This window comes from Homalodisca vitripennis, chromosome 5, assembly GCF_021130785.1.
Source record: "Homalodisca vitripennis isolate AUS2020 chromosome 5, UT_GWSS_2.1, whole genome shotgun sequence".
NCBI classification, from domain to species: Eukaryota; Metazoa; Arthropoda; class Insecta; order Hemiptera; family Cicadellidae; genus Homalodisca; species Homalodisca vitripennis.
Genome location: NC_060211.1, coordinates 130,962,265 through 130,974,443, shown reverse-complemented (window position 1 = coordinate 130,974,443; position 12,179 = coordinate 130,962,265). Strand labels below are relative to the sequence as shown.

The 12,179-nt window shown below is 32.8% G+C and overlaps 1 protein-coding gene across 1 annotated transcript in view; it reads right to left on the bottom strand.

Annotated features, from left to right (window-relative positions):
- Nucleotides 1-288: 288 nt before the first annotated feature.
- LOC124363623 (coronin-7-like) overlaps nt 289-12,179 on the bottom strand; it is a 47,344-nt gene continuing 35,453 nt past the window's right edge. Inside the window, exons 18-22 of the mRNA XM_046818882.1 lie at nt 7,036-7,114; nt 5,629-5,868; nt 5,042-5,194; nt 1,600-1,736; nt 289-487 (exon numbers count right to left, since the gene is read on the bottom strand). Coding sequence (XP_046674838.1) covers nt 433-487; nt 1,600-1,736; nt 5,042-5,194; nt 5,629-5,868; nt 7,036-7,114 — 664 coding nt within the window. The 3' untranslated portion in view covers nt 289-432. The remainder of the gene's footprint in view (nt 488-1,599; nt 1,737-5,041; nt 5,195-5,628; nt 5,869-7,035; nt 7,115-12,179) is intronic.

Genomic DNA, 12,179 nt, shown 5'->3' with positions numbered 1-12,179 from the left:
GTAGATTAAACATAGAAATATTTGAAGAAATTCCAAATTTTCATGAATTATTAAAATTGCCATTTCACTCTTTGTATGTTATTTGGAGGTGGTTATACAAAATTACCTAAAACCAGAAGTGAATCAAAGGCATAAAGCTGAAGACAGAGTAAATTAATAAATACTGTAGGTTCTCACAACATATTTCATAACTTGTTATCCAGTTCAAGAAACAAAATCCACAGTCAAAAAGTGTAAACAAACATGAATAAATAAAAGGGGATTACCAAGGGAAAATTAAAACACAAATTGCATAAAATGTTATTGTTTATAAATAAATATATCTCAACAGGAAACGATACAGCAGTAACCGCTTTACATATAAAACGTTATATAACTTTATACAATTAGAATGAAGACAACCACAATAACAGTTTATCGATTTAAAGTCTGTCAAATCCGGGGGGCAGATGTGGCAGCAGGAGGTGGGGGCACTCGGTTCCAGGCCCTAAAAAATGTAGAAAATTAGCAAAATAACAGTATTTAAGGCATCATCTGTGACATCTCAAGAATAATGTGTCCACAAATTTAGATTCTGCATGCTTTTGCATTAGCATTAATGTTGCACACTTATTTTTAAAACTTTGAAAGTTTAAACTGTCTTAAATATTTATTTTTTTAATTTAATGAAATGTAGTTTTCAAAACCCAGCACTATTAAAACCCCACAGTTTTAACTGTGGGGTTGTCACTGATTAACCAAAACACAAAGTAGTCAATCCATAATTTCTCTAAAAGTATATAATCATTTATTATTATCAGTTCATAAATAAGAGTAAAAAGATTCTTGAAAAATATTATGTATAACTTTTAAACAATCATTTATATTCACTAGAAAAATTATAGAAATTCTGAAATATAAACAAATTTTACCCAATGAATATCAGTTCGATCGGAAGTTGAATTAATTTTATTAAAGTTTTTAGCTACTTTTTTAAAAATAGAGACAGACTTAGCTGTGGCTGCAAATGTGACTTTGTCAATAATCTCTGTAATTTTTCTGGCAATAAAAGAGATTTTGATTGATTCAGAGCACGTAAGTACTCCAAGTATACAACAGTTTGGTGTATACATGAGACCAAAGTTTTTAATACTATTGTACAACCTTTGGAACTCTACTGGTAAACAATATCATGGGATGGTTTATTTCTAAAGGTGTGTACAAGTGTTGAAAGTTTAGCATCGCTCTTATAGGGTAAACTGTGCATATCCAATCACAAAATTTGTCTGAGCAAAAATTCCTATGCATATAGCTTTTAGAGCAATCTATATCCTTGTGTCCATTATATGCTCTGAACCCCTGATTATTATTTTATTGTTGTTTTTATTAATTTTATATATCCACTATTTAACACTTTCTCTGTACTGAATATGTACCATACATGAATAATACAACTGTTAACTTTATACTTGTTTATTTTGAAAATTCATTATGAAAATAAAGTAATAGACTAAAAATATGCAAATATAGAACAAAAGGACAAAAATAATATAAATATAGTTTTAATTGCTTCTCTGACAACTTTTTCAACTCTTGACTGATACGGTTGTCAAGACTGACTTGAGACTGTCGTTGTGACTCTTGTACTCCAGTATGGTGTTGGGTGGCATGTTCAGTACGCGGCGCAGGGTATCTCGGATCCTTGTCGTCGTTCCTTGATCGGAGGCTGTCTTGTTCCATACGGAAATAGAGTCCTCCTGCAAAGTGTTGGTTTATAATTATGCAGTTAATATGTATAATATACTACTTATCAGAACAACAAAGAAAACATTATTACCTGGGTACATCTGAGAAACAATTACACAAGACTACATTACTTACAAGCCATCACTCAGCAAAATTTAAATGTGTTTTATTAGAACGAGTCTCGATGCCATCAACATCAGTTTGTCTTTCATATTATGAAGGTTAAACAGAGTGCATTGTCAGATGGTTTAAAATATAACACATCACAATCATAAAAATAATAACACACAACATAGTCGATACAATTATTGACAACTTCATATGACCAACAAGCTCATGATGATGCCACTGCCTGTCAATATTCTCCATGGCTTAGGGGCTATAATCAAGTATAATAGTTAATTAATGAGTATATTAACAATTTTTTTCTGCAATTTAACAATGATTGAAAATATTTTACACATTTCAATTCATGAATGTTATTGGTTAAATGTCTATATGCCATTTTCAGCCGATGTTAAATGTGGCTAAAAAGTGGAATGGCCATATCTTGTAATCTGATCCCCATAGCAGCTCAGCTTGTTTCAGTCCATTATTAGTGCTAGTTGAAAATTATTCATAATTTGATAGTGCATCATAAAATGTGTAACATTAAAAAAGTCAATGTGAACATAACATTTTTAACTATTCAGTCATCTTTAAAGGAATGAGAGTATCCTTTGCAGTTTGGATTCTGAAAAAGAAGAAGCAAAGTACCTTTAAGAGCGGAATGAGTTGTACACTTGTGGTCATGTTGATTTTAACCCCATAAAAACCATGTTCAACTTAAATTAATTTCAATAAATTAATATTTATCTTATTAATTAAAGATATATAATCTAAACCCTTTTTTTAGGTATTTTACATAATTTTTATTGGTTATATAGAATACATCTCAAAATTTTGTGTACATCATCATTTAAATATTAAGAAAATATACAGTTAAAAAAAAAAAAAAAAACTAGAAAGCATATTTATAATATCTTTAAAATGAGACATCTCTTATAATTCTATGACCAAATATAATAGAATGAAAGGCTTTTAAGTTTAAAATTGCTATCAGGGGGAAGGATCATTTTAGTACAGCCAGTTGTAAAACAATGTTTCCCAAAGTGGTCTGGGGTGGTAACATGGTCCACGATACTTAAAAATGTACAAACACTGTGAGTCACATCAAATAAAACGTGAAATTATCCACAGGGACTTTACCTCAAAAAAAAAAAAAAAAAAGGTCCTGAACTGAATGATGTCAGGACCAGACACAATTATAAAGATATAGAGCAGATATAGAGGGGTATTCTTAAGATGTTGTGAATGCATTTTCATTTCTCTCTCTATCAAATCATAGGAAACAATTGGAGGCACAGGGATGTGCCTTATGCATTTTCATTTCTCTCTCTATCAAATCATAGGAAAACAATTGGAGGCACAGGGATGTGCCTTAAAACCTACCATTAACTCATTGGTTGGTGAGCACTACTCATATGATCTTTAGTTCAGCAAGTATAAATAATATTACATAAAGTAATCAAAATAATATTAATTAATAAATAACATATAACATATATGTTTACACGTAAAATGAAATAAACTTTTTTATTTGAGAGATGGCCATTCATTGCAATTTAATTTTCTTAAGTGGTTCTCAAGATCAACAAGTTTTTGAACCACTGTTCTAGAGTGTGAGCACTGTTAACGGACCAAAATTCATGGTATGTTCTGTGATCTATCAAAAGTATGTTCAAAAAGAGATATTCTTCATAAACTACATTTTTTTGTGGTATTTGAGATGATACGCTTTGATGTTTATTAGAATGATATTTTACTAATTGTAGACAAAATGTAATTCTTGAGAATGGACTTATCTCTAAATAAAATATGAAAATTGGTTTTGGGGCAACTCAAGGCCCTCTCTCTAGAGCTACTTTATGATTTCTATCGGTAATTAACAAATAAATATTAAAAATTCAATAAGTGTACACAGATGCCTAAAGTGACGAAAAAGGTGATAATATCTTAGGGCAAACTCAGGACTATATGGTGGATAATACAAAACTTCTCACCCAAAAATCAATAATTTCCTGGGTCTGGACAGTAATGTGAAGCCTGTCACAGTGAAAGATGGCAACAAGTTTTTTTTTAATAGACATAATGTTTTGTTAGTGGAATTTGAATTAAATTGAATTCATGCTATGAGGAACAACCATCAATGAAGCCCAGTGCACAACCCGAACCAAGCTCCACCGAGTAATATAAATCAAAAGTCGTGGAAAGCTAGCAAAGGGAATATTGCTCATTCATGATTAAGCCAGGCCTCTCATTTTTGAGCAGATCTACTCGAATTTTGAGCAGAGAGGGAGCTGAGGAAACCACACATTGGACTTAGTTTTAATGACATTTGCGTTTGCTTTCAGAGTGACAGGATATTTAGGGTGGATAAGGTTGATGGTATGGGGCCATTTCATGCCTAGACCCCATGAGGGATAGCAGGCTCTATATCTGTCATTTTAACTTGCAGGAGAGGCTAGTTCTGTAGGCCTCTTTCAGTCAAGACAGTGCTCCCTCAAGTTTAGACTAGAAATAGACTAACTTAACATTAAGAGACCCCAGTTATCCCATCATCACAGAAATGTTACATTAGCAGTTTTATGTACTTTTCTCAAACAGTACTAAAGATAATTAAAATATATAGTTTTTTACTTAAACTTGGTATGTTAGCTAAAGTAATAAGATTTATCTTTATTGTTTTTAAACCATTATTACAAACAATGTTTTTATAAGATCACTAAAAAGAGTACAATTATCCAGTTAACATTTTTTCTATTAGGGCTTCATGAAAAAATTCTATTATTATGAAACAGATGAATGGGAATAAGCACAAACCATTTAATCTTATTTGGAATGATAGTTAGGAAGACAATGATACCTAAAGTTGCTAAGTTTCAGAAAATGGTCTTGAAAGATAATGGAATTAAAGCATAACTCTTGAAAAGTAAGTTCTTGCTTTCATGACATTGCCACATCCGTAAAAAAGGACATTGGTTCTTCAAACATCCATAAAAACGGATGTTGGCACTGAAAGGGATACAAACTAGTCAGAAAAAATTCTGAATTAAATAATTTCAAGAAAAACCTGTGGTAAGTACAGAAGTCATATTGATTGATCTTCGGCCAGGTGCGATATAGCTTCATTCATATATAAAATCATACTACATCATAAAGAATGAAACAAAATAACAATCAACTAAAGAAGACATAAAGGACTAGAAGGGTGTACCTGGAACCGAATCGACACAACAGCGCCACAGATTTCCTCGCCCACCATAAACTGTTCACCCAACATTGCCAGGATTAGATTCTCCCAGCAACGTGAAGCCAGGCCTTTCCTTAGCCGCACAATCCATTTCCCTCCCAGTTTATTAGCTTCATCCTGAAAATTTCCAATGGAATAGTGAATTTTATTGTGAAAGAAAGCAATTTTATTAATATTAGGGAATAGACTTATCATACATGTATCCAATATTTGCTACATTCTTATTTTACGTGTCTTAAGTATTGACACCATTATATATAAAATTTGTTGTTGTATATAGGTCTGTAGAGTGTAGACAATTTACTAAGAGAAACTTTAACTTATTTTTTGGGTTACCATGAAAACATTGAATAATCAAACTTGTGGAAAGATAGGAGAACATTCAGACACCTATGTATAAAACAAATAACAAATATAAAAGAGGTTTTTATAAATTTTGATTACTGAAATATTTTAAACTAAAACCAATTACAGTTTTACTGTTGCAATTTTAAAATATTATAGATTGGATGAAAAAGTAAAAACTGCTCTGATCTGATTAAACGGCTTACCTCCCACATCGGTTTGATGCCAGTTTTGAAGAGATGGAAATCACAATGGCTCTGGAGTTCTGAGGGCCGCACGAGGTGGCTGTATATAGACCAGAATTGCTCCACTGAGCCGAACCTGCCCACCAATTTGAGGTTCTGATCGTAGCTCTGTGTATACTGCTTACCGGGAGACCGCTTGCTAAACCACAGCCAATACGTGTACTGCAGCTTGTGATCTCCAGGTGGTATTTCCAGAGGCACCTATCATCACATCAATGGGAGACTTTCCTTTTTCATACATCATAACTAAACTATACGAGTACAATTACTAAATGAATAGAAAAAGGAAAACAACATTTCTTCCAATTTGGTTTGCTATGTTAATTTATATATTAGTTATTATAAATATGGAATTATAAATACAAGTTTAATTTAACATAGTGTGGAAATATAGGATTACATAAGACTGAAATAGTTTGTAACCATATTGGTTCTTTTAAGCAATGATTAAAACTTTTACTTCCAAATACTATTGCTTTCTGAATTTTATTAAGATACATCAGAATATGATTATTTATTTATATTCTGAGGTAGGCCTATTTCAAAATATTCCATCAAAATAATAGTAAAAAATCAATACCCAAACAGTTGAGTGAGATTGTTTTTAGCTTTTTCCTCAATTGTTTCAACAGTGCAGAACTTTTGACAGATGCATTTCAAACTTTGTTGTTACACATCCTATGGATATTAATAATTTTATCAATGTCACAAGAGAATATTTTAATTAATTTTGTCCCAGATGGATTTACCGAAACTTGCTTTTGGTGCAATCTGACTGAATTGATTGGGTTACTCTGCCGTGGAAGACACATTCATGTTTTACTTTAACAAGTCTATTTGAACAAAACTGTTACATGTTATACATAAATATTTTAAAACTCTTTATAATATTTTGGTAAGGAAATTCAGCTTATTTGTACAAGACATATTTGTTTGTATTTTTATGACAATAAAACAGTAATTAAAAAAGTTATAAATAATTTACATCATTCTAAGACAGCAAAATAAATTGGAGGACATTGTGATGAAAAACCACAAAATCACTGTCAATGAAGAGATTGAAAAAATGTTTTATATATTACTTCTAGATAGCATAATTAATCATAAAACATTCAATGAACAAGGATAACAGCACCATCAATAGATATTTCCATTAGCATTCCAAAAGTAGCCGTATGACAGCAGCACAAAACAAAGACCAATGATACAGCAGTTGGTGGCAATTGGAGTAAATATGTGTCACTAAGTATGTTGAACATTTTAGCCTCTTTGTTTCATTGACATTCTCAGTTGTAATTTAAAAAAATATAATATTGCTTCAATCAAATAACACATTGTTTTTTATTACAAATATTATTATATACTTACTAATGGTACTTTATCAGTATTTTGGAGGTCTCTTGAACCATTATCAATATCATCATCACCAAAGCCATTGTTCTTTAATCTGAAAATAAAAATGCTGTATAGTACAATCTTACAGATTTAGATAGAAAGATCTTTTCAAACTAATATGGGATAATATGTATGAAAAAGCACCAGCTATTTTTAATCTAACCTATGTTAGAGTTGAGGATCAAAAAAGAAAGAAAAATGACAATCTTTACTGGTGCATAAGTTTAGATACCAATCTTTTAATATAAATACAGGGTGTTTGAAAAGTATGGGTACGGCTTAATATTTTAAAAACCATAGGAGATAACATCTATAAACTTTGCACAGTGTCATATAGCTATGTAAACTATTTTTTCTTGGTATTACCATGACATACCAACCATGGGGGGACGGCCCACAGAGGAAAACATGGAAATCTTAAATTGAAGCATGGGTCGAGTGATACCTCATTTGAAAGAGCTCACTTAGTAGAGTTGAATGCCGCAAACCGCATCTCAAAAGGTTTATCCAATCAGAAATGGCGGGTTGTTTTAGGTACACATTGTAAAGTACATTATGCGCTGCCATTTCTGACTTGATCGTCGTATTCTGATGCGGTTGGCGGCGTTTCACTCTACTAACCAATGTGTTTTCACTGCATTTTTTTAATAAGCAAATTACGTCGTAAATTTATAACACAATAAATAAAACACAATAAATACTGATGTTTTTTAGTTTATTTATTGTGTTATAAATTTATGACATAATTTGCTAATTAAAAAAAAGTCGGTGAAAACACATTGGTTAGTAGAGTGAAACGCCGCCAAAACCGCATCATAATACGACGATCCAGTCAGGAAATGGCAGTGCATAATGTACTTCACAATGTGTACCTAAAACAACCCGCCATTTCTGATTGGATAAACCTTTTGAGACGCGGTTTGCGGAATTCAACTCTACTAAGTGAGCTCTTTCAAATGAGGTATCACTCGACCCATGCTTCAATTTAAGATTTCCATGTTTTCCTCTGTGGGCCGTCCCCCCATGGTTGGCATGTCATGGTAATAGCAAGGAAAAATAGTTTACATAGCCATATAACACTGTGCAAAGTTTATAGATGTTATCTCCTATGGTTTTTAAAATATTAAGCCGTACCCATACTTTTCAAACACCCTGTATATCCCGTTATTTAAATTGTAGCATTCCATTCAATAGTTAATGCAAGAAAAAGGGAAACTATAAATCTAAAATTATTAAATCTCATATCTTTATACTCATGCACTAATGAAATAATATTTATAAATAAGAAGTTTAAATAAAACTAATAATAATAAGAAGAAAACAATAATAAATACGAGCATAACCAAAACATACAGCATTATCAAACATGACATGAATATAAAATGTTAGACCAAGCTATTATTAACTTGACATTCAACTGGTAAATTTATAATATAAATCTTCATTTAATTTATAAGTTACTAATGTTGAACTGTATTATAAATGGGTTTTGTCCTGTACAAGTTACATGAGGAGTCTCATTTTCTGGGAACGTTATTAATTATTTATAAATAACTTAATATTATTGATTAAAATAAAAAAGGCTACTTAATCACTATTATGGCACTTAAACATTTCAGAGCATCATATTAAAGTTAGTCGAAAATCAACATAAGTACGTACAAGCCTAGGCCATAGGAGTACAGCGTGGAAATTCAAAGTAAATTAACTATGAGCACAAGTTTTATCAAAATTTAAGTATATTTGAAATATAATTTTATTCTTAATCTTTTTGAACAGTAGTGATAGAACAGTTACTGCACTATTTTATAATCCACCTACAGTAATAATCCATTGTTGTTTGTGGTTTAATATTTATCTTAAGGGGAGATGTACGCCCATAAGCCCGTAATGTTAAACATATGCTAATATATAACCCATTATCTCAGAAAGTATCAGAGTTATAAAATTGACATTTTTACCCTAAAATAAACATAGTATTCTAAAGACACCCTACTAATTTCATTGAATTCCATTAACTTTTTGGCATTATTTTTATTTTTTTTAACATTTGTAATTTTTTTTGCTTATAATTTTAGATTACTATTTTAAAATAATTTTTTATTGTTGAGCTAGAAGTCTAAATCTAGTACGGTTTGTGTAAACAGACATTCTTAATAACCTGTAAAAATGTTAAATGAATTTGGCCTTCTACTTTCTGAGATAATGGGACTTTTGTAAAAAAAAAAAATAGATTTTCGGGAAATCGCGAAAACATGATAAACATATATTTACTTACATTTCAAAACATTCCAGCTTCTTAATTCTGATCAATTTTCCTTCTCAACATCGAGGAGTTTTCTTCCTGATCATCCTGGTCCTTTTTCCTGGCTTAGCTTTGTCTTCTCTTCACATGCTATATCTGATTTTTATCATCCGACCATACGGATCAATTTCACTAAGGCACTTGTGGCACAATTTTTGTCCAATTTTGATCCCCAAGCCCTTTTAAGACTGCTAATCTCCCCTGACTGGTGCCCTCATTTATTAAAAGTTAATAACTGCATCATATTGTGGTCCCTAAACTTTAGAGTATTGTAGTCCCTACAAAGTTATTTTTTGGCACTCTTGGACCAAAGAAACCAGAATTGAAGCTTTCGTTAATATTTTGACGTGCGGACCGTGGCAGACTAAGCAACTATAACAACTCAGTTTTTGGCCAGGTCCCTGACATATAGGTTTTTAAATACAGATCAATTATGGGGCTGGTACCAGTGAAATTTTTTATGTTACATATGTTTTAGTGCATCCCCCTAATGGTCTTGCTTATTACTCTACACCATGATATGTCGCAAAGCTGATGGCTGTGGGCTTGTTCGTCGTTGGACGCTCTATTACTGCAAGAAAAAAATATTAATTTATATTATATTATTTTAGGGATCCGTTATATGCATGTATTAATATATCATTTTAATCAGAACAAACTAAACAATACAAAAAAAAAATATAAAAAAAGTAAATTAAAAATTTTTAAATTATTCGAGGGCGTTATACATCTCCCCTTAAGCAGCAGCGTGAACGTTAGAAATGTTGTGGATCTACTTATTTTATTTTTTAAAAGTGAACTACTTCGTATTCATTACTTGGTGAGTGGTTTTATAAATGTTGTATAGTTCTAGTACATTGGATTGCAGAATGTAGTTAGTGCACAACAACCGGAGCAAAGACAAAGTTGTAACAGTCCATAATACAAAAATATCAGTCTGTGAATAATCAACCAGAGAGCATTGAAGGTAAGTGGTGGGCAGTGCCTACGCGTTAGTCTATGTTTTTAGCAGAAACACTCTCACGTTTCTTCCCATCATGGCATATCCTCCCCATCCACCTACTGACCCAAGATCGCAGGCACAGCGACATGCCTCCTACTGCAACGTAAGTTGTGTGTTCTATCACCACTCAATGAGCGAACTTGGCCCCTACCTGAGGACTTAACACTCTATACAAAGAGAGGATTTTCTCCCTTCAAAGTGGAAAATTGGTTTTTTAAGTTTTTTAGGTTTGATGTAATATTAACCAAAAATTTTACTTTAAAACATAAATAAACAAAGTCATAAATAATATTGTATTGAGGAAACTAAGAAAGACCTTCCCTCAATTAACTGACTGTCAAGCACATGTTCAGATCTACCATACCCTCTAGGCCCACCGCCCTATGGGGGGGGGGTGGGGGGGGGGGGGGGTGGGGGGGGGGGGGGGTGGGGGGGGGGGGGGGTGGGGGGGGGGGGGGGTGGGGGGGGGGGGGGGTGGGGGGGGGTAGCAAAGACTAGAAAGAATGACAATTCTTGCATGCAGTAATGCCACAGGAAATATGAGAATGAAACTGGCTATGATAGGCAAGACGAAAAATCTGAGAGCGTTTAATAATGTTTCCAAAAATATTTTACCGGTAAAAATATTACAATCAAAAAATGCTTGGATAAGCTCAGAAATGTTTAAAGAATGGTTTTTTAAAGAATTTTTGCCACAAACTGAACACTTTTTCAAATTAAAAAAATTTGCCATGGAAAGCAATATTGCTGCTTGACAATGCTACGTGCCATCCTGACGATGACGAACTTATAGATAAGAAAATAAAGACCGTGTTTTTGCCTCCAAATTTGACTTCCTTATGCCAGCCGAATCAGGGAACCTTAAAGACAATGAAGAGGAATTATCGAAAAAACATGCTTCCTTCTTGAATTGATGCAATAGACCAGAGATAAGACATGGTGAACAAATTGTGTCATCTTAATTTGAAAAACGTGGCTTACTAAGAGGCCCAATCATGGGAGAGTGTTGGAGCAAACACCATTGCTAAATCTTAGAAAGTTTTGCTCCACAAAAATAAGATTCTAATTGTGGTGAAAATGTACACTAGCCTACTTCCATTGTTACAAGTACCGGGTTGAGCATAAGCAACAGAAGAGGACGTGAATGAGTGGATTGCGCAAGACAAACAGTATGAAGTGACAGATGAAGAAGTAGTAAACATGGAAAACGGAAAAGGAGAAGACGATGAAGAGTATATGGTGTTGGAGGAAAGTGCACAGAAAGTTTCACACAGCGAAAGACACAAAGCTTTAGAAATGGCGTTAAAGTATGCATTGCAGCTGAAGGAAATATTGTCTACCGAGGTTTTACTTCTGAGGAGACTATGAGATTTTGGCGGCCAAAAAACGACAAACAGGAAAAAAAAGACAATCACAAAGTTTTTTATCCAAGCTTAAGTTTAGACTTCACTGTATTTAATGTATTTACTGTAAAATGTGTTTTATAAAATTAAAAGACCGCAGTCAGGCAGGTTGGGCAGTGTGTGGGAATGACAGACCCGGAATTGGATGCTTTGACAGACGTGTCCGTCCAACCGATTGGTTGGATCATGTATGAAGGCCTTTACACAGTTTCAATGTAGTTTTTATCATTTTCCATGTTAACCGATTTTACCACAGCTGTTAAGTAGGATAAACGAGACTCTACTGTATTATCACTATCACACAACAATCTACAAATAAACATTGGAAAATACCTTGTCAAATATTAATGTATTACGTAACCATTCCCAAACTTGTGTATGATAAAAAGCATGTGGCATCCAAGTA